This window comes from Cetorhinus maximus, chromosome 24, assembly GCF_964194155.1.
Source record: "Cetorhinus maximus chromosome 24, sCetMax3.hap1.1, whole genome shotgun sequence".
NCBI lineage: Eukaryota > Metazoa > Chordata > Chondrichthyes > Lamniformes > Cetorhinidae > Cetorhinus > Cetorhinus maximus.
In genome coordinates, this window is record NC_135902.1 from 25,490,357 (window position 1) to 25,513,576 (window position 23,220).

General features: G+C 44.9%; 1 protein-coding gene across 2 annotated transcripts in view; it reads left to right on the forward strand.

The window, feature by feature from the left end:
* ogfod3 (2-oxoglutarate and iron dependent oxygenase domain containing 3) overlaps window positions 1–23,220 on the forward strand; it is a 204,273-nt gene that overhangs the window by 116,862 nt on the left and 64,191 nt on the right. For both annotated transcript variants that reach the window (XM_078570892.1, XM_078570893.1), the window contains exon 7: window positions 20,533–20,686. In XM_078570892.1, coding sequence (XP_078427018.1) covers window positions 20,533–20,686 — 154 coding nt within the window. The remainder of the gene's footprint in view (window positions 1–20,532; window positions 20,687–23,220) is intronic.

Genomic DNA, 23,220 nt, shown 5'->3' on the forward strand with positions numbered 1-23,220 from the left:
GCCAGGTAGGAGGGTAGGGCAGGGGGGCACTGTGCCCCTTGTTTTTCAGATGATTGCCTTACTGCCCTCCTTGAGGAGGTGGCAGCACCGTGGGAGGTCCTCATACCCCAGGACGGGAGGAGCAGGCCCCCCCACATGAATAAGCGTGCCTGGGAGGAGGTGGCAGAGATAGTGAGCTCCCGCGATGTGGTGCGGCGGTGCACCTGGACCCAGTGCTGCAAGTGCTTCAATGACTTCTTGCGCTCTGGAAGGGTGAGTACCATGTTGGCATTGGTCACTTACCCAGCAGGTAGGCTTTCTCCCCTGGCGTCACCTCCCCTGCCCCCCCCCCAACTCTGAGTGTAGTGAATCATTGACCTTCGTGTCCTTTGTTGGGTGGGCCAGCAGATATTGCTCATGCCGAGGTCACCCTGAGAGGGTGGTGAAGTGATGGGTTCTGCACCTACAGCACGTGGTACACTGAGACCCACATTACTGTTTTGGGGGCAACCTAGAGGAGCTGCACCAAGGCGCAGTGCTGGAACTCCAGGACATGTCAAAGTCAGTGTGATGACATGCTGGGAGGGGAGCTTCAAGGTGGCATTGGCACCAATCGATCTGCTGCCCTCTGCACTCCATGTGCTTGCATTTCCTTGTTATGGAAGGTTGGACCGTGTGGTGCCAAATGTGTTGTAGGCAGCATTTGGCCAAGGGGGTTGGGGGGTGGGGTGGAAACAGGTCTAGCATCTTTGTGAGAGTGGCCAGCAGCAGGAGGGTGAGGAGATGCTGGAGCCCTGCAATGTCCCACTCTGGTTGGGGTGGGCCGTCCGCGAAGAGAATCCAGGTACAAGTCACACTAATCAATGCTCTTCTCTCCTTTTCAGGAGAAGAATACACATAATGCCACCGAGCGGGTGAGGACTGGCGGCGGCCCAGCACAGTTGGCGATTCTCAGCCACTTCAAGCAGGAAGCCCTAGATTTGGAGAAGCGCCGTGTGCCCAGGTTCACCGGTGTCGGTGAGGCTGGGGTGCCACGGGCAGGTATGTTTGCCCAGCAGTGAGGTCACCATTGTTCTCCCAACAGCCATGACAGTGCTGAATGTTCATTGATTGAAGTTTACAACATGGCTTGACCAGTGCTTATGGAAGGATGAGCACATAATGATCCGGGGGACAGGGATGTACATTGACATTGTCTCCACATTAACTGATCCAATGTTCTTGTTCTTCCTTTCAGCATCAGCGGAGCAGGGCCGGGAGGAGGAGCAGAGGCCCCCTCTCACACCTGAGGGCACTGAAGTCTCGGACTCACCAGCTTCACACCATCTCTGTCAGGCAGGCACCAGCGCAGATACTAGCACCTCGGTGGGAATTAGAACATCGGCTAGTGTCCCGGGGCACAGTGGTGAGGGCACTTCACAGTCGCTGGAGGAGCTGGCAGAGACAGAGAGTGCCCATGGCGCCAGCAGCCGGAGGACTGCAGGGGACCAGGCACATGCTCAGTCGGTGGCTGATGATGTGCCTCTGGAGTCGTCTGCGATGCAGGAAATGCGGCCGGGTGTGCAGAAGCATCTGGGGGAGGTACATGAGGCTATGCTTGGCTTGGTGTCCGTGGTGAAAGAGTCTACACGGACCATTGCTGATGCAATGAGCCTCATGGCCGAGCGCCATGCGTCCTCCGTGGAGAGTGAAGATTCTCGTGGAGAGACTCCTCCAGGAAACCAATCAGGGCTTCCTGGGCATGTGCCCGGACCAGCAAGCCCTCACATTGGCATTGACCTCAGCTGGTCATTGCCAGTGTGGGAGATGGTCTGGGCACCAAGTTTCCCAGCTCGGTGCCCATCCATCCACGGTGAGCTGGGAGGTCCGAAGCAAGCTCACGTCAGCGCAGCAGCTGTCTGTCGTCTCTGCAGGCTCCTCTCAGGGCGCTCCGGATGAGGGTCTTGCCAGTGACTTGCATCCAAAGAGGCTGGGGAGATGCCAGCTGTGGAACTGGCAGATCCCTCCCAGGCGGGGCCAGCACAGGCTCCACGGGCCAGAGGACGGCCACCAAGGTCATCGAGGCCAAGAGGACAGTAGATTGAGCAGGCTGTCTCAGATGCCACTCCCAGTGAGGGGGCAGCACCAAGACGTAGCACCCGGAAACAAAAGCATAAGGCACCTTAGGCACACCATGGGTTTATCACTGGTGCTTTTGTGTTGGCCTGCAATGAGGTCTTTGAGTTGGTGTGATGTTGAGCACCTTTGTCATTTTGTTCTCTACCATTAAATTCAGACATGTCACCATGGCTGAGGGTGTCTCCTTTCTTCTGCAGGTGGATGGTTACCAATAATGTAATGAGTGTTTTGTGGGACATTCAGCTTTATTAACAAGACCCTTAGTTAATGTTCCTAACCAGGCAGATTTTGCACTTAGGTATTGAGTATGGAGGCTACAGCCCAGGCTTGTCCTGGAGGTCCATCTGTGGTGTGCTAGCTGAAGGTTCGTTGCATTAAAGCCTCCCGGGTGTCCCTGCCTCCCTGGAGTATGCCCGGGTCAGCGTCTACCCCCTCAGCATTTCCCTGTGCGTGCTCATCCTCAGACTCACTGCTGGACTCATCATGTGCAGCCGCAGCCACTGCGTCGGCGTCTTCATCGTCCACTGCGTCGTCCCTTTCCAGCGCAAGATTGTGGAGAGCGCAGCATGCAACCACTATCACCGAGACACGATCTGGGGGGTACTGGAGTGCGGCCCCTGAGTGGTCCAGGCAACGGAAGCGCATTTTGAGAAGACCGATGTGTCTCTCCACCACAGCCCTTGTGGAAGCGTGGCTCCTATTGTACCGCTGCTCAGCTTCTGTTCTTGGATGGCGGAGAGGCGTCATGAGCCACCTTCTGAGGGGATAGCCCTTGTCACCCAGCAGCCAACCATCAAGCCGGGCTAGAGCACCTGGGAGTGTCTGAGGATGTAGGTGTCATGGGAGCTGCCTGGGTACCTTGCACAGACTTGTAGAATCTGCATCCTGTGGTCACACACTATCTGCACATTCATGGAGTGGAATCCTTTCCTGTTGACGAAGGCACCGGGCTCATCTGCTGGTGCCCTGATGGCCACATGTGTACAGTCTATTGCACCCTGGACACGGGGGAAGCCAGCAATGGCCGTGGAGCCTCTGGCTCGCTGTGTCTGGCTTGCCTGGTCGCAGCGGAAATGGATGAAGGTCAATGCCCGTCTGAACAGAGTGTCTGTGACCTGCTTGACACAAGTGTGGACAGCTGATTGGGAGACACCACAAAGATCACCCACCGAGCCCTGGAAGGAGCCAGAGGCATAGAAGTGGAGGGCAACTGTGAGCTTCAAAGCCACTGGCATGGGGTGTCCACCCACACAGTTAGGGGAGATCTCAGGGCCAATCATCTGACAGATATAGTTCAATGTCCCCCTTGACAGTCGGAGCCTCCTTCGGCACTGCACCTCAGTCATATTGAGGTAGCTGCTTCACTGCCTGTAAACCCTGGCAGCAGGATAGTGGCGTTTTCTGCGGCCCCTTCTGCCTTGGACTTCCTGTTGACCCTGCGCCCCTTGTGCCTGTGCCCCTCCTCCCAAAGGTGGTTCCCCTGGAGGCTGAATGTGCACTCCTGGCTTCCTCCCCCTTCTGGCCCTCTCTTTCTCTGCAGAGGAGGTGCCTCCAGTGGAGAGTTCAACTCCCATTCCCAGGCTAAGGGAAGGCTTCCTGAAACCTGCAGACCCAAAAACGAATGTAGAGTGCTGACCTGAAGGTTTTGAGTTCAGTCCAAGCAGCTGGTAAACGTTTTGAAGTATTGCAGATCACACAGGCAAGTATCAGTAACTTTGCAAATTAAATATTTGACAGAGCACACTTCTGATCCCACAGAGCCCTCTTATCCCGCCCGTGGGTGAGGTTTATACAAATGCCTCCTACCCTCCTGCCTGTTGCGCCTATGCGACAACCCGAAGATCGCACGGGCTCCGAAAAAGCACCGTCAATTGGCGCTTCAAGGGCCTTATGTGGCCTGTTAATTAATAGCAGGTGCACATCGGATATCATCGCGCGCCCACCCAATGAAATATCGCAATGGTGCGTGGTGACGTCGGGACGCTCGTCCGATGTCATCGCGTGTCATTTTATGCGTCGGCTTGTCGGGCCCGCCCCCACGTGCTGACTGGAAAATCCTGCCCCAGGCCAATTTATATGCCATGATCTATGGTAGTTAATCTTCACGTCCTAATTCATAAATGGACACTTGGTAAATGCAAATAAACAGGAGCTAATATCAATGTGACATTAACATTTGAATCTTTGAAAAATTTACTTCAACTCTGGGCTGACGAACAAAATGGAAATCAGTTTTTTCTTTGATTTGAACCAGATAGAAAATAAAGAAATGGAGCTACAGAAATAAAAAATTCTGACTTCAAGCATTATTTAATATTCACATTTCAGAGCACCAAGTTTGCACCGTTGATGAGGTTCATGACATTGCTGACTATTACTTTCCCCTAAATAGTTCCCTTAGCGTTTCTTTGTGCAATTGAATAGCTTATTAAAGGATGTATTTAAAATTGTGCACATAGACCCACCACCATTACATAACTTCTAAATGCCAGAAGATCATCTGTTTGTGATTCACAAACTTGTCTGATCGTGAGAGAGTTGGTAAACTGTTATAAATTAACACAAATTCCAGACCAAGATTGAAATGCGTTCTTTCAAAACAATCAAATGCAACTTATGATTCAAGAGTTTAGCACATCCTGCCAGATTTTTGGACTGTGCTATGAAAAGCCCTCACATATTGAGAAATACCTGTCGATGCTAGCTTTGAAAACAGGCAGCTCCATTTGTTTGAGAACACTTTGCCTAGAAATAATTTTCACATTACAAAAATGTTAATGAACTGAGATGGGAACACAGAATGGTGAGAATAGCAATTAAAAGTAGGGAAGGAAAATTAGCACTTAAAAGATATATTGCTGAACTCTAATCGTCATTGGCTGTTCTACGATTCAAGGATGACACCTGCTTAGGGTCGAGGGTTTGTGCCATGGGTCTTCATGTGACTGAACAGGCCGATTCTCAGCCTGCAGATCTCTGGGCGCATGGGGCAGGACGTCCCATGAGGTAGTGGAATCCGGAAGATTTGCTTCCTTCTCTTTCCTTCTCTGCCACCTCTTTGCCTCATCATTAAGGTGTTTGGATTCAAGACGATGCAACTTGATGAACAAGTTGTCGCCATTTCGAGCAGTCAATAATGTCAATGTTGCCTCCTATCAAGGAGAGCTTCAGAGTGTTTTTGAAGCATTTTCTTTGACTTCCCCTGGAACACTGGCCATTGAGATTTGAGAAAAAACAGGACTTGGTGGAGGAGATGCTTTTCACCCATGTGGACACTGTCCAGCCCATCAAAATTGATTTTGTGGAAGTTTTACCTGAACGCTGTGGAGCTGGCTTCAAGAAGGACACTCGCATTTCTTTGATGGTCCCGCCATTGAATCTGGAGGATATAGTGGAGCCATTGCAGATGGAATTTCTCTAGCGCTCTTATGTGTCACTGATACACAGTCCAGATCTCACTGCAGTACAGGAGTGTGATGATGGCAACTGTTCTGTATACCAAGATATATGTTGACTTGCAGAGGTCTTTATTGTCAAACACTCATTGCCATAGTTTGTAGAAGGCTGAGCTGGTGTTGGATCTCCTCAACAATGGTGGCCTTTTGAGAGAGGTGGCTGCCAAGATAAGGGAAGCGCTCAACATATTCCATAGTCCTTTCTTCATCACCTGTGGGAGGTGGAATATTTTGCTGACCAGGTGTGGGTTGATATGAATTTTGTTTTGGCAATATTAAAGGACAGGCTGATTCTCTTGTATGCAGAATTAAAGAGATCGAGAGTTGCTTGCAAGTCTGGTGCAGAGTGGGCAACAACACTGCCATCATCTGCAAACTGCAGACCATGTATATCTATGGTGGTCAGTTTAGTTTGGGCACGGAAGTGACTGAGGTTAAAGACTTCTCCAGCTAGGCGTTTTTTAATGCTGACACCACAGTTGAACTTTGATGAGGTGAATAGCCACTGCCAGATTGTAAATAATACGGGGCTAACACAGCCTTGCTTGACACCAGTCCAGATTTTGAAGGCGACTGTTTCAGATTTTCCACTCAAAACAATTATAGTCATAACACCATGAAGTAGTTGCAGGACTGTGATGAAGTTTCTTGGACATCCAAATCTTTGGAACACACTCCACAGATCCCTGCAATCCACAGAGCCAAATGCTTTGATTGGATCAATGAATGCAATGAAAAATTCCTAGTGTTGTTCTTGATATTTTTCTTGGATTTGACTGGCAACAAAGAACATGTCGGAGATTCCTCTGACAGGTCTAAAGCCACACCATGGGCAAAATTTTGTCCTTGATGGGTGGGCAGGCCCCACCGGCTCCGTGGTGGGCAGGCAGCCGATCACCGCCACCAAAACGGGCCCCGCCGCCATTTTAAGTGCGCGGGCCAATTAAGGCCCACCCAGTGGGCTGCCCGACGGGAAGTGCTATGTGCTTCCTGTGCGAGGGGGGAGGGATTCCCCAACTGTCAATGTGCGCACTTTTGCGCATGCGCATGAGAGCGCATTGCTCCCTGAGACTAAGTGCTGTCTCAGGGAGATTGCTGATAGCATTTAAAAAAACCAAAAATAGAAAAATCAAAAAATTATTAACATGTTCCCCTCATGTGACAATGTCACACGCGTTGGGGCATGTTAATAAATCTGAGTAAAACTTTATTAAACTTTTTAAAAACAGACATGAAACCTCATCCCGCCAGTGGGTGAGGTTTCATGTTTTTCAGAAGCCCGCCAGGGCTCCTGGCCTGCCCGCCAGCCTTAAGGTTGGACAGGCAGGGCCGTTAATTGTTTTAATTACCCTGTCAATGGCCTCAATTGGCCATTAACAGGTCGACGGGTGAACAGCTGATTTCGCTGTCCACCCTCCTTCCTGAATATTTAAATGGGGTGGGATGACATCGGGGGTTCCTCCCAACGTCATCCCGCGTCGGCAAGCGGGCCCCGCCCCCAACTCGCTGATGGAAAAATTCAGCCCCGTGTCTTTGGGAGGAGTTCCTCAGCCACGGGGAGTAGGTGCTTCAGGAGAATGTGCGTCAGGATTTTCTCTGCTACGGTCAAGAGGGGAATAACCGGATAGTTTCCACAGCATGAATAATCTCCCTTCCTGAAGATAGTTACAATTGTCGCATTCCTAAAGTTGGGGGAGGGGTGGGAGTTCTTTTTCTTCCCAAATCCGTAGGAGGAATGCCTGGAGTCTTGATGTGGGCAAAAGTCCACCGACTTTGAAGACCTACAGCTGGAATACCATCGGGATCACAGGCTTTGTTGTTTGTCATCCATTTGATTGGTTGTTGCAGCTCTCCCACTGATGGTGGTTCACTCATAGGTTCTACCACAGGGTACTGGGAGATAGCCTAGAGAGTATCAGCTGCCAATATGGATCCACAGCTGAGGAGTTACTGAAAACATTCTTCCTGGTGTTGACGGATGGCATTGTCACCCTCAAGAAGAGAAGCATCATCCTGTGAGTGAAGGGGATTTTGTCCACTTGACCTTGTTCTCTAGTTGACCCTGGTGGCCTCAACAAAGCTTTGAATGTCATGATGGTCAGCATATTGTTGGATCTCAAGGGCTTTCTCTTCCCTCCCTATGACCTTTATCTCCTGGATTTGTCTTTGGGCAGGCATCAGCCTTGAGATGCTGGAATGCTGCCTTCTTGACTTGTGACCTTGGGATATTCTTCCAGGAAATGAAGGTTGTTTGTTTTTGTTCCAGGAAGTCACATATTTCAGCATCGTTTTTGTCGAACCAGTCCTGGTGCTGACAGTGCTCGAACCAAATGATTTGGATACAGGAGTCTAGTACAGCTGACTTCATTTGATCCCACTGTTCTGCAATTGAGTTGGATGTCTGAACATACGAACAGGGAGTTGGTGTAGGCCATTCAGCCCCTCGAGTCTGCTGCACCATGTCATAAGATCCTGGCTGATCTGTTAGTAACCTGAAATCTGCATCCCACCTACCGCCGATCACCCCCTTGCTTACCAAGAATCTATCCACCTCTGCCTTAAAAACATTCAAAGACTCTTCTTCCACCACCTTTTCAGGAAGAGAGTTCCAAAGACTCATGGCCCTCTGAGTGAAAAGATTTCGCCTCATCTGTTTTAAATGGGTGACCTCTTATTTTTAAACAGTGACCCCTATTTCTAGATTCTTCATAGAGAGGAAACATCCTCTCTACATCCACTCTGTCGAGACCCCTCAGGATCCTATATGTTTCAATCAAGTCTCCTCTTACTCTTCTAAACTCCAGCGGATGCCAGCCTAGTCTGTCCAACCTTTCCTCATAAAACAACCCACCATTCCAGATATTCATCTGGTAAACCTTCTCTGAACTGCTTCCAATGCATTTATATCCTTCCTTAAATAAGGAGACCAATACTGTACGCAGTACTCCAAATGTGGTCTCACTACTGCCCTATACAACTGAAACATAACCTCCCTACTTTTGTATACAATTCCTCTCGCAATAAATGATAACATTCTATTAGCTTTCCTAATTATTTGCTGTACTTGCATACTAACCTTTTGTGATTCATGCACCAGGACATCCAGATCCCTCTGCACCTCAGAGCTCTGCAATCTCTCAACATTTAGATAATATACTTCTCTTTTATTCTTCCTGCCAAAATAGATAATTTCGCATTTTCCTACATCATATTCCATCTGCCAGGTCTTTGACCACTCACTTAACCTATCTATATCTTTTTGGAGCCTCCTTATGTCCTCTTCACAACTTACTTTCCTACCTACCTTTGTGTCACCAGCAAATTTGGCAACCATCCATTCATCCAAATCATTTATATAAATTGTAAACAGTTGAGGTAACAGCACTGATCCCTGTGGTACACCACTCATTATATCTTGTCAATCTGAAAAAGACCCATTTAGACCTACTCTCTGCTTCCTGTTAGCTAGCCAATCTTCTATTCATGCCAATTATATTACCCCCTATACCATGAGCTTTTACTTTCTGCAGCAACCTTTGATGTGGCACTTTATCAAATGCCTTCTAGAAATCTAAGTACAGTACATGCACTGGTTCCCCTTTATCCACAGCACATGTTACTTCCTCAAAGAGCTCGCTGGTTAAACACGATTTCCCTTTCACAAAACCATGTTGACTCTGCCTGATGACCTTAAGCTTATCTATGCACCCTGCTATAGCTTCTTTAATAATAGCTTCTAACATTTTCCCTACGACAGATGTTAAGCAAACTGGCCTGTAGTTTCCTACTTTCTGTCTTCCTTCCTTTTGAATAACGGAGTTACATTTGGTGTCTTCTAAACTAATGGGACCTTCCCTGAATCTAGGAAGTTTTGGAGAATTAAAACCAATGCATCAACTACCTCACAAGACACTTATTTTAAGGCCCTAGGATGAAGTCCATCACAGCCCAGGCTCCTGTCAGCCCGCAGCTCTAGCAATTTTCCCAGGACCACTTCTCTGGTGACTGTAATTTTCCCGACTTCCTTCCCCACTTCCATTTCCTGGCTTATAACTGCTCCTGGGATGTTACTTGTATCCTCTAAAGTGAAAACTGATGCAAAATACCTGTTCAATGCACCTACCATCTCCTTGTTTTCCAATATCAATTCTCCAGACTCATTTCTATAGGACCAACACTCACTTTGTCAACTCTTTTTAAAATATTTATAGAAACTCTTATTACCTATTTTTATATTTCTGGCTAGCTTTCTCTCATACTCTTAATTTTCGTTCCTTATTAGTCTTTTAGCCATTCATTGCTGTTCCTTATATTCTGTCCAATCTTCTGGTCTTTCATCTATCTTTGCACAATTATATGCTTTTTCTTTAAGTTTGATATTATCTTTAACCTTTCTAATTAACCACGGATGGTGTGTCCGTCCCTTGGAATTTTTCTCACTCGTTGGAATGTATCTGTTCTGTGCATTCTGAAATATCCCCTTAAATATTAGCCACTGCATCTCTATTGACCTGTCCCATAACCTAATTTGCCAATTTATTTTAGCCAGCTCTGCTTTCATGCCCTCATAATTGGCCTTATTTAAGTTTAAAAACTTAGTCTCAGACCCACTCCTCTCTCCCTCAAACTGAATATAAAATTCAAGCATATTATGGTTGCTGCTATTTAGGGGTGGCTTCACTATGAGATCATTAATTACTCCCATCTCATTGCATAATACCAGGTCTTGTATAGCCTGCTCTCTGGTTGGCTCCAGAGCATTTGTTCTAATGGCGGATTTTTACAGCCCCGTCGGGGGCGGGACTGTAAAATGTGGCGAGCCCTTCAAAGGTCCATTGACTTCCTCGGGACTGGGAAACCCCGCCAGCGTAAAATTCCCTAAGAAACTATCCCGAAAACGTTCAATGTACTCTTCATCCAGGCTATCTTTGCTCATCTGACTATTCCAGTCTATATGTAAAATAAGATCTCCTATGATTATCGCTGTGCCTTTCTGACAAGCTCCAATTATTTCTTCCTTTATGCTCAACCCTACCATGTGGTTACTGTTAGGGGGCCTGTACACATCTCCCACAAGTGACTTCTTGCCTTTACCGTTTCCACATCCTGGTTTCCTGAACTTAGGTTATCCCTCTCTATTGTGCTAATACCATCATTAAATAACAGAGCCACCCCTTCACCTTTTCCCCACTTGTTGCCCTTCCTAAATATCCTGTACACTTCAGTATTCAGGTCCCAGTCCATGTCCTCCTGCAGCCGTGTCTCCATAATGGCTGTCAAATCGTAATTATTTATTTCTATGTGTGCTCTCAGTTCTTCTATTTTGTTTCAAGTGCTGCATACATTGAGATACAGAGCTTTTAGTTTTATTCTTTTTATAACCTCTAGTTTCATCTGTTGATTTACTGTTAGATTTGTACTTTCTATCCCTTCCTGTCATGGTCTGTTTTTCATTTCCCGTAATAATTCCTTTTTCTTCGGTCTTGTCTCTGCTCTTTGATTTACCACATCTTCCCAAATTTGATCCCTTGCCCCCAATATTTAGTTTAAAACCCTCTTTACTTCCCTAGTTATGCGGCTCACAAGAACACCAGTCCCAGCACGGTTCAGGTGTAGACCGTCCCAACAATACAGATCCTACTTTCCCCAGTATTGGTGCCAGTGTCCCAGAAATTGGAACCCACCTCCCACACCAGTCTTTGAACCACACATTCATCTCCATAATCTGATTTGTCCTATGCCAATTTGCACGTGGCTCAGGTAATGACCCAGTTAATAATCCAGAGATTATGACCTTTGAGGTTCTGCTTCTTAATCTGGAGCCAGGCTCCTCATACTGACTATGCAGAACCTCCTTCTTTGTCCTGCCTATGTCGTTGGTATCTACATGGACCATGACGACTGGGTCCTCCCCCTCCAACTGTAGGTTCCTCTCCAGCCCCGAGCATTTATCCTGCACCCTGACACCGGGCAGGCAACACAGTCGCCTGGACTCCAACTCTTTGCTGCAGAGAATGGTGTCAATCCCTCTGACTATACAATCCATTACTACCACCACATTCCTTTTTGCTCCCCCCACTTGCATGGCTTCCTGCACCACCATGACATGGCCAGTTAGCTCATCCACCCTGCAGCCCCCACTCTCCTCTAAACAAGCTGAAAAAACCTCAAACTGCTTGGACAATTGCAGAGGCTCACACTCCTGTGCTCCTGCCCTCTGAGTCCCCTTATCTGCCTCACTCACAGTCACACTCTCCTGTCCCTGACCACTGACCAAATCAGGAGACCATGTTCTAAGAGGTGTGACTGCCTCCTGGGGCAAAGAATCCAGGTAACTTTCCCCCTCCCTGATGTTTTGCAATGTCTGAACTAAAGGCTGAACTACAAACTCTGAACTGCAGCTGCTCAAATTTCAAACACTTACTGCAGACGTGTTTCCCCTGGATCAAACTGGCATCCAGGAGCACCCACGTGCTGCAGCTGCGACACATAACCTGTCCTGACATCCTTAATGTGTTCTAATTAACTATTTAATTATTTTATTCAATTATATATTTTATTTTTGTTTTTATATACTTTATTAACATTACCACCAGTTGCTAGACTATTTTGAACCTTAGGAACAGAATAAACCTGAGTCACTTACCAGATACTTAGCACTGTGTGAAGATTTTCCAGATTGGTTGTGAGCTGCACTTGGAGTCCCTGTCTTCTGTCGGGCTGCTTTAGGGCTGAGACATTGATCTTCTTCCTTTAATACACTGGCACTATTGATGTAACAAAATTAGTACTGTTGAGCCATCGCGTGATAGAATTAAGAAATTGGTCAAATTGCAAAGGGAGAACATAAGAAATAGGAGCAGGAATAGACTGGCGTAGAGAATTCCAAAGATTCACAGCCCTATGGTGAAGAAAGTTCTCCTCATCTCAGTCCTAAATGATTGGCCCTGAGACTGTGCCGCTACGCTGGGGCAGTCTTGAACTAGGGGGCATAGTTGAAAAATTAGGGGTCTTCCATTTAAGACTGAGATGAGGAAAAAATGTTTTTTTTTGCTGGGGATTTCTCTTCCCCGGAGAGCAGTGGAGGCTGGATCATTGAATATATTCAGGGCTGTTAGATTTTTGATCAACAAGGGAGTCAAGCGTATTGGGGGTCAGACAGGAAAGCGGAGTTGAGACCATAATCGGTTCATCGATGATCTTATTAAGCAGGCTTGAGGGGCCGAATGGCCTACTTCGGCTCCTAATTCTTGTGTTCTTGTATTTCAAATTTACCAGCCAGGGGAAACAACCTGTCATTATTTAGCCTGTCATGCCCCTTCAGAATCTTGTATGTTTCAGTGAGATCTTCTCTCATTCTTCCAAACTCCAGAGAGTATGGGCCAATTTACTCAACCTCTTATCGAAGGATAATCCTCTCATCCCAGGAATAAATCTAGTGACCCTTTGTTATACTGCTTCCAAAGCTTATCCTTCCTCAGAAATGTAGACCTAAACTGCGCACGGTACTCTGGATGTGGTCTCACCAAAGTCTGATACAATTGTAGCAAGACTCTTTTATTCTTGTACTCCAAACCCCTTGTAATAAAGTCCAACATGCCATTTGCCTTTCTGATTGCTTACTGTACCTGCATGCTAACAGTCTGTATCCCTCGTATGAGTACACCTAATTCCCTCTGAATATCAACATTTAAAAGTTTTATATCTTTCAAAAAAATTCTGCTTTACCATTCACACTACCAAACTGAATAACTTCACAGTTCCCCAAATTATACTCCATTTGCCAAGTTATTGCCCACTCAGCCTGTCTATATGCCTTACAGACTCCTTGTGTTTCCTCACAGCTTACGTTTCAACCTGGCTTTGTATTGCAGCAAACGTGGATACATTATGTCGGCAAATTTCTGCTTGTAAGAACAAGAGGGCAATAATAGTAGGATACTTCAACTATCCTACTATCAACTGGGATTCAAACAATAGAAGGGGCACTGAGGGAGAAAAAATTCATGCAGTGTGTCCAGGAAAATTTTTTCAACCAATTAGTGACAAACCCAACGAGATGAGATGCAATTCTAGACCTAGTCTTGGGGAACGAAGAAGGGCAAGTGGGTGAAGTGACAGTTGGCGACCATATCGGGGACAGTGATCACCATTCAGTTAGTTTTAGCATTACCATGGAAAAGGACAGAGATATAGCAGGAGTAAAAGTCTTGAACTGGGGGAAGGCAAATTTTGCAGAAATGAGAAGGGACTTGGCTGAGGTGGACTGGACAGCACTGCTGGAGGATAAAACAGTGGAAAACCAGTGGGAAGCACTAAAAAGTGAGATCCTAATTGTACAAAGTAGAATTGTCCCCTACAAAAATAAGAGTGGTACTGCCAAATCTAGACCGCCTCCGGTTGTCCAGAGGAATACAGGGGAAGATCAAACAGAAAAAGAAAGCGTCCGATAGGCACAAAGAACTAAGCACTAGATAGCCTAGACGAATAAAGGAAGTGCAGGGACGAAGTAAAAAAGCAGATAAGGAAATCAAAGAGAGGGCATGAAAAAAGATTAGCAAGTAAAGTTAAAGATAACGCAAAGATGTTTTACCAATACATTAATGCTAGGAGGTTAGTTAAGGAAAAAGTGGGGCCTATCAGAGATGAAGATGGAAACTTGTGTGTAGATGCACAGGCTGTGGGAAGGGTTTTGAATGAATATTTTGTCTCCGTGTTTACAAAGGAAAGGGAGGATGTAGATATAGTAGTCCAGGAGGAACACTGCAAGATATTGGATGGGATAGTCATAAAGAGAGAGGGAGTACTCGAAGGGTTGAAATCCTTGAAAGTTGATAAGTCACCAGGGCCAGATGGATTGTTTCCGAGGCTGCTGAAGGAAGTCAGGGAGGAGGTAGCAGATGCTCTGTGGATGATTTTCCAATCTTCACTAGATACAGGGGAGGTACCGGAGGACTGGAGAAATGCAAACGTAGTTCCATTGTTTAAAAAAGGATCAAAGGAAATACCAAACAATTATAGGCCAGTTAGTCTTACATCGGTGGTGAGCAAAATAGTAGAATGAATCCTGAGAGGTAGGATTAACTATCATGTGGAAAGGCATGGACTAGTCAGGGACGGTCAGCATGGATTTGTTAAAGGATGGTCTTGCCTCACAAGTTTGATTGAATTCTTTGAGGAAGTGAGAAGAAGGGTTGATGAAGGTAGTGCAGTGGATGTTGTGTACATGGACTTTAGCAAGGCATTTGACAAGGTCCCACATGGCAGATTGGTCAGGAAAGTAAAAGCCCATGGGATTCAGGGTAATGTGGCAAACTGGATAAAAGGTTGGCTTTGTAACAGGAAACAAAGGGTAATGGCCGATGGATGCCCTTGCAAATGGAAAGTTGTCTCAATTGGTGTTCCACAGGGCTCAGTGTTGGGACCCTTGCTGTTTGTGTTATATATTAACAATTTGGACGTGAATGTGGGGGGCATGATTGGGATATTTGAAGATGACACAAAGATTGGCCAAATAGTGGATAGTGTAGAGGATAGCCATAATCTCCAAAACGATATAGATGGGTTGGTGGAGTGGGCGGTAAAGTGGCAGATGGATTTTAACATAGAGAAGTGTGAGGTCATACATTTAGGGAGGTCAAACAGTTACAGGGATTACACAATAAATGGGAATATACTAAGAGGGGTAGATGAAGTGAGGGATCTTGGCGTACAAGTATACAGGTCCCGGAAGGCAGCAGTTCAAGTAGACAAGGTTGTAAAGAAGGCATGTGGAATGCTGTCCTTCATTGGCAGAGGTATAGAATATAAAAGTAAGGATATAATTGTATAAAACACTAGTGAGGCCACAACTGGAGTATTGTGTGCAGTTCTGGTCATCACATTACAGGAAGGACGTAATAGCTCTGGAGAGAGTGCAGAGGAGGTTTACAAGAATGTTGCCAGGGTTAGAAAAGTGTAGCAACGAGGAGAGATTGGATAGGTTGGGGTGGTTTTTCTTAGAACAAAGAAGGCTGAGAGGTGACTTGATTGAGGTGTACAAAATTATGAGGGGAATAGATAGAGTGGACAGGATAAAATTGTTTCACTTGGTGGAGAATTCTAGAACCAGGGAACTTAGATTCAAGATAAGTGGCAGAAGGTGTAGGGGGGACATGAGGAAGAACTTTTTTACGCAGGGGGTAGTGGGTGTCTGGAATTCGCTGCCCAAGTTGGTGGTAGAGACAGAAACTCTAAACTCTTTTAAAAAGTACCTGGATCTGCGTCTTAAGTGCTGTAAGCTGCAGGGCTATGGGCGGGGTGCAGGAAGGTGGGATTAGAAAGGGCACCTGGGTGTCCTCGGGCTGGCATGGACAAGAGGGGATGAATGGTCTCCTCCTGTGCTGTAACTTTTCTATGGTTCTGTTAGCCTTGGCCTCTTCATCTAATGTAGATTGTAACCAGCTGAGGCCCCAGCACTGATCCTTGCGGCACTCCACTAATTAAAGCTTGCCAACTTGGAAATGCCCTGTTTATCCTTACCCTATGCTTCTTTTCTGTTAACCAATCCTTCATCCATGCTAACGTATTACCCCCAATAGCATGAACTCTTATCTTGCTTGTTAACCTTTTGTGGAGCACCTTATCGAATGCCTTCTAGAAATTCAAGTATACTAGATCTACGGATTTCCCTTTATCTACCCTAATAGTTGCATCCTTAAATAACTTTAATAAATTTGTCAAGCAAGGTTTCCTTTTCGTAAAACCATGTTAACTATGTCTGATCATACTGTGATTTTCTATATCCATTGTTAAAACTTCCTTTGTGATAGGTACCAGCATTTCACTGGCTGCTGATGTCAGGCTAACTGGCCTAGGGTTCCCTGTTTTCTTCAATAGCAGTGTTACATTTGCTAACTTCCAATCTGCTGGGGCCATTGTAGAAACTTGATCATTTTGAAAAATTGTCATCAGCGCATGCTAACTCCCTGTATTTCTCTTTTAGACCACTAGGATATTGGCCATTAGACCCTGGGGATTTGTTGGCTTTAGCCCCTGAAGTTTCTCTCATACTTTCTTTCTGCCGAATCTAACTGCTTTAAGTGCTTCACTCTTATTAGCCCCCAGTTACTCTATTTCTGGTGTTTAATTTGTGAGGCATTGTAGTTACAAGGCTTTAAGATTAAAATTTATTGAAATAAGAAGAAAATACAATATTCTTGAGCTCGGAAATATCTTTGGACTGTGTATATCAATCTGAAAAAATTGTACTGGATCCATTGCTGATTGAAGGAATGTGAGACAGCGAATGTTGCTATTCTCTTGGGTTCGGCCCTGTTATGGAAAATTTATATCAAGTTTATTGGGCAATGCAAGAATTTATCACAATATTTTGTAGCATTTTACAAATCTGGTTAGCATCAAACACAACTCCAAATATTTATTGCTTAACCTCTCATGTTACATTCCATTTGAACTTGATCCATATAAAATCATGCCAGATAGGTTCTGTTATTCTTTGAATTTTAACTGCTTACATCAGATTTTAAGATGCCCCTGTTTATTTCAAAATGAATTCAAGAACAAAATTCTGTACGTGTTTGCAAGTCTTTCTTTTTAATAACTTCAGAACGAAATTTTCTATTGTTGGTAATGTCTACAAAAGTCGGGTTACAATACTTAACATAGTACTAAACAGGGATGAAGCTTGTCAAAATCTCTAAAATGTAAATTGTCCTGTAAGCTGTGCAAGTCATGCAAACCAGTGTGGTATAAATTTTGAGGCTAGAAAACCACTTTTTCATATGCCTACATTTTATAAGAACATAGAAACAGGACTAAACCACTCTGGAGTCTGTCCCACCATCCAATTAAATCATGGCTGCTTTGTACCTCAACTTCAATGATTCACCTTTCGTAACAAAAATCTGTCCATCTCAGCCATGAAAAATTTAACTGGCCAGCACCTGTAATACTTTGGGGGAGATTTCCAGTACACTGTGTACTATGTGTAGATATTTGAAATATTTAGTTGTTTGGTAGTGCAGAACTTGAGTATTGCTGAAAAAAGAGACATGTCAAAGCTTTTTGTCTGGTATTCATCATTGCACCTGTTTCAGCTAAACAAAGTAAGTATCAGCCATTTGCTGACTCATCAGGGTCAAGCTGCTTCGTTTAAATTTCAAGCAATGCTTGGCAGTTAACTGTCAGTCACCATCACTGGTGCATTCTCCATGGCAATGCCTTTACCAATCAGAGTCCACTTGCCAACCAATCAGCACTCTCTTCACGTACAGTATACATTGTTATTTTTCCCTCATAGTGGTATTCTTGTGAAGTGTCCTGATAAGTGCAAGACAAAAAGCTTCGACATGTCTCTTTTTTCAGCAATACTCAAATATTTAGTCCCGATTTTCTTTGTAACCTTGCTGACGTGCAAGTTTACAATGAGAAAAAACGAAGAGCTTTCAACTGAGCACTGAAGTCATTAATGAGATTAAAGAGATTATGTATTGCATTCCCATGAAGCCCACCCCCCCAAAGCATAAGGATGCTACAATTTTAAGGACACCTACCTAACTAAAAAACATATTTCTATAGTTATAATAAAAGTGAATTCTAAAATTCTGCACCCTAAAACTTATAGGGCAGGATATTTCAGATGAAAGGGTTTCCTGCCCTGCCACCTGAAGAGTCGGGAGGAACGCATCCCCATGGATCATGGATTGGCTGGAGGTGGGACTTCTGCCCCTCACTTGGGCAGAAGCCCCTCCTCAGAGAGCTACTAGCAAATCTGATTAGCCAGCAGTTCTGTGGTCTCAGCAGCGCCAACAGCAGCTGTGGCCAGGACTGGGACTACAAGCAGTCCTCAGATTCTAAGCCCCAGAGTTCAGGATCAAGTAAATGCAGGGCAGGGTGGGGGCAGTGCGGTACGGGGGTGTGTAGTCTCACAGTAGGGAGGGGAGGTGAAGCCCAAGGAGGTGGGGTGAGGGTCCTGATTGGGGAGATGAGAGAGCACTTGTAGGGGGCAGACTTTTGGGGGCGGATGGTGCCCCATGTGGAAAGGGGTCCTTGAAGGAGGTGCCTCTGCCCTTCCCATCTGAGGCTTGAGCAGGGTACATAGAAACATACATAGAAAATAGGAGCAGGAGTAGGCCATTCAGCCCCTCGAGCCTGCTCCGCCATTCATTATGATCATGGCTGATCATCCAACTCAATAGCCTGTTCCTGCTTTCTCCCCATATCCTTTGATCCCTTTCACCCCAAGAGCTATATCCAAATCCTTCTTGAAAACATACAATGTTTTGGCCTCAACTACTTTCTGTGGCACTGAATTGCACAGGCTCACCACTCTCTGGGTGAAGAAATTTCTCCTCATCTCAGTCCTAAATGGTCTACCCCATATCCTCAGACTGTGACCCCTGGTTCTGGACTCCCCCACCATTGGGAACATCCTTCCTGCATCTACCCCGCCTAGTCCTGTTAGAATTTTATAGGTTTCTATGAGATCCCCCCTGATTCTTCTGAACTCCAGCGAATATAATCCTAACTGACTCAATCTCTCCTCATATGTCAGTCCCGCTATCCCAGGAATCAGTCTGGTAAACCTTCGCTGCACTCCCTTTATAGCAAGAACATCCTTCCTCATATAAGGAGACCAAAACTGCACACAATATTCCAGGTGTGGTCTCACCAAGGTCCTGTACAATTGCAGCAAGACATCCCTGTCCCTGTACTCGAATCCTCTGGCTATGAAGGCCAACATACCATTTGCCTTCTTTACCGCCTGCTGCACCTGCATGCTTACCTTCAGTGACTGGTGTACGAGGACACCCAGGTCTCGTTGCACATTCCCCTCTCTCAATTTATAGCCATTCAGATAGTAATCTGCCTTCTTGTTTTTGCTACCAAAGTGGATAACCTCACATTTATCCACATTATACTGCATCTGCCATGCATTTGTCCACTCACTCAGCTTGTCCAAATCACACTGAAGCATCTCTGCATCCTCCTCACAGCTCACCCTCCTACCCAGCTTTGTGTCATCTGCAAATTTGGAGATATTACATTTAATTCCCTCGTCTAAATCATTAATACATATTGTGAATAACTGGGGTCCCAGCACCGATCCCTGCGGTACTCCACTAGTCACTGCCTGCCATTCGGAAAAAGACCCGTTTATTCCTACACTTTGTTCCCTGTCTGCCAACCAGTTTTCTATCCATCTCAATAAACTACCCCCAATCCCATGTGCTTTAATTTTACACGCCAATCTCTTATGTGGGACTTTGTTGAAAACCTTCTGAAAGTCCAAATAAACCACATCCACTTGCTCCCCTTCATCAACTCTACTAGTTACATCCTTGACCCAGGGCATCTAGGACCCTCAATCCTGGGCATCCCCCCTGCCCCTGAACTCCTTCTGCCAGCCTCAAAATTGAGGCTGGACAGGAAGTGGCTCTATGGCCAGTAATTGGCCAGTTAAGGACCTCAATTGTGGTGGGGTAGGTGGGCTACCCTAGGCCTTGCCAGCATTCCCATAAAATTGCAGACAAGTGGGCCGGGCCACCTGAGGTATTTTACGGCCCCCATCCCGCACCGCTGGAAAATTCTGCCCGTAGATTTTTTTTCACAAAATGACTTTTCACAGCTCATTTATTTTATACTTACTAATAATATACAAAACACTGCCAGAATTGTGCACCTAGTAAAAGGAATTTGCTCCGATCTTCCAATCTCTATGTATATATAGAAATAATTAAAGCGACTGTTTTTTTGAAGCTTATTGATCTGTTGCATTTCTTATCTAATAATCAGCCACTTCAACACTTATGTCTTAGAAAAATCTTTTGAAGTCAGAAGCTTTGCTTCATTAAATAAAGCCCCAAACCACATTTTATTTCTTAATAGAGATTAATTTTTAATGGAAAGTGGAATTTAATTTTTAAGCTTCAAAAACTCGATGAATTTAAATTAATTATAATGTGATTTTTTTTTGCAGTGACGTGAGATGGCGCATTCAACAAGTAATAGCTGAAACATTTGAGCTTGACTCAACTCGCCTGCACCTCACAAAGCCCACCTTTTTCTCAAGGATGAACAATACTAATGCCAAGACTATGCATGATGAATATTGGCATCCGCACATTGATAAGGTATTGAATAATCCCTTCATACATAATGGAAAGCTTAGCAATTAGAACTTATTCACATATTGCGTATTGAAAATGGAGAAAACCTGCCTTCCATATTTCAGGTTTTGCGAAATGTGATGTTCTTTAGGTTGCAGTGATGTGTACATAAAAACGTTTGTTTCTGCGGAAATGATGGAAGAATGTGTGATAGCATTTCTGTGAAAATGGTAAAGTGATTATCTGTTTCATTGCAAAACGTTTCTACATGAGTATTATAGGAAAGTCATTAAAAATGATACAGGAAATTTCTTATTTCTGGTATTAACTAGAAATTTGTTGGTTTTTTTAATAGATGTAAGCTAAACTAAGAAAAACTTATTAATGCTCCATGTTCCCTTTAAAATGTAGCTACTGTGCGCAGCCCATTTTTTTCAGTGCGAGGTCCCTTGAAATTCTTTGCACACAATATTTATCACAGAACAAGTCCTGCACAGACCTTTCTGTCTCCTGTATGGTCACTCACCTACGCAGCTTAACAGGAACGTTATTGATGCCAAAATACTGTGCTTGATGTATGGCGGCTGCAGAATTGCTTCTTTTGCAGATATGCAGATTAATGACAGAAGCCCTGTTTAATAGCACACTATAGTTTTTCTATGATGAACATGCTGAATTATATAATTTATATTTCTTATAGTGAGCTGCTCACTATAACGAGTTTTTTATTGAATGATTCAGTTTCACAAGCACAATACTCAACTTACTTCATGAAAAGAGTGGGTTCTACTTAGGGAATATACCTTGCAACACTTTGACTAGGATTCACTTTTCAGTATTACAAGCACAGTACAAGTACAGTAGTTACTAAGATGAGTAGAATCAGTGGAATTGAAAGAGGAAATGAGCAAATAATTACAAGGTGGTTATGCCATGACTGCAGTCGATCACTTTGGGCACATAACTGCATCCATTATACCTGATTTTACTCTCAAAAGGTACATATTACAGTGATACTACAGCGCAGTTCTCAATTGTGCTGATGGTCAAAGGGTTTCAGGTTAAAAGGCTTATAAATGTTTAACATAAGGAAGGTCTATTATTTTGGTATATTCCACCATAGATGATGATGAACATCTCCTAATTGAGAGAAATGATTTTCCATTTTCCTAGTGAAAAGGCAGCCTTAGAGACTTGCCACTTTGATCTTATTTCTAAAATAGTCAGGTTTTGACTTTATACAACTCATTTGAGTGTTGTCCTTTCACTTTGAGGGCTTCTTTTGGTTTCAGTCATGCATGAAACCAATAAGTGTGTCTAAGAGTCAGAAATCCAAAGAATTTGTCTAATACGGAATGCAGCCTTTGCTTGAAAAGGCACAACACACTTAATTAAGACCAGAGGTCAGAGGCACAAGTTGGCAGGAGTTTTTTGAAAAAAGAACATACAGTTATTAGCTGTTATTCATGCCTTTATTGCTCCCAATGCACAGCCAATGAATTACTTTTGAAGTGATGCTGGCTGTTGTTTTATAGACAACTGCAGCCAGTTTGCACACAGCACAATGCTGAAGAGCTGAGTAACCAGTGAATCTATTTTGAAGACTTTTTTTAAATTTCATGGGTTGTGGGTGTTGCTGGCTATGCCAACATTTGTTGCCCATCCCTAATTCCTCTTGAGAAGGTGGTGGTGAGCTGCCTTTTTGAGGTGCTGCAGTTCACCTGGTGCAGGTACACCCACTGGGCTGTTAAGAAGGGAGTTCTGGGATTTTGACCCAGTGACAGTGAAGCAACGGCGATTGTAATTCCAAGTCAGGATGGTCTGTGGCTTGGAGGGGAACCTGAAAGTTGTGATATTCGCAAGTGTCTGCTGCCCTTGTCCTTCTAAGATCATGGGTTTGGAAGGTGCTGTCGATTAAGCATTGGTGAATTGCTGCTGTGCATCTTGTATATAGCTACTGTGCATCGATAGTGGAGAGAGTGAATGTCTAAGTTGGTGAAAGGCGTGCTAATTAAGTGGGCTGCTTTGTCCATGAGGATAAGGGACCTTCAAACAATTTTAGGGGCCGTGCTGCTGTCGCGAGAAGTGAAGCAGGCTTCCTCACCAGCCCGCCTCTGCACCTCCACTCCTCCTGCACTGGTTTCTGTCTCCCAAACTGCATTTCAAACTTGAATCCTGCAGGAAAAGACAAAAATTCCAGGTAAATTCTCACATCGGTCATCAGTACAGTTAGCGAGCTGTGAAAATGTGTGAAATGTGCTCCCAAGAGGAAATTCCAACCCTTGGTCTTCAGCAGCAGTTAACTATGTACCTGATGTTTTTGAATTCCTACCACTAAGGCTGAGGTAGCATGATGCTTAGCATTAAGGCTGAAACACATTGAGAGTAGTAAAAGTAGGGTTGAGGAGTGGGAAGCAGCCAGGTTAGGGTTAAGGTAAAGAGCAAGCAGGATGTGAAACCTGGCATGGTTCTGTTGCGTCAGCTTCATGTCATGATGGTGGCTGGGACATGGTAACTGTAATGGGCTCAGAATTGGCTGTATATGCCAGGTCTTGAAG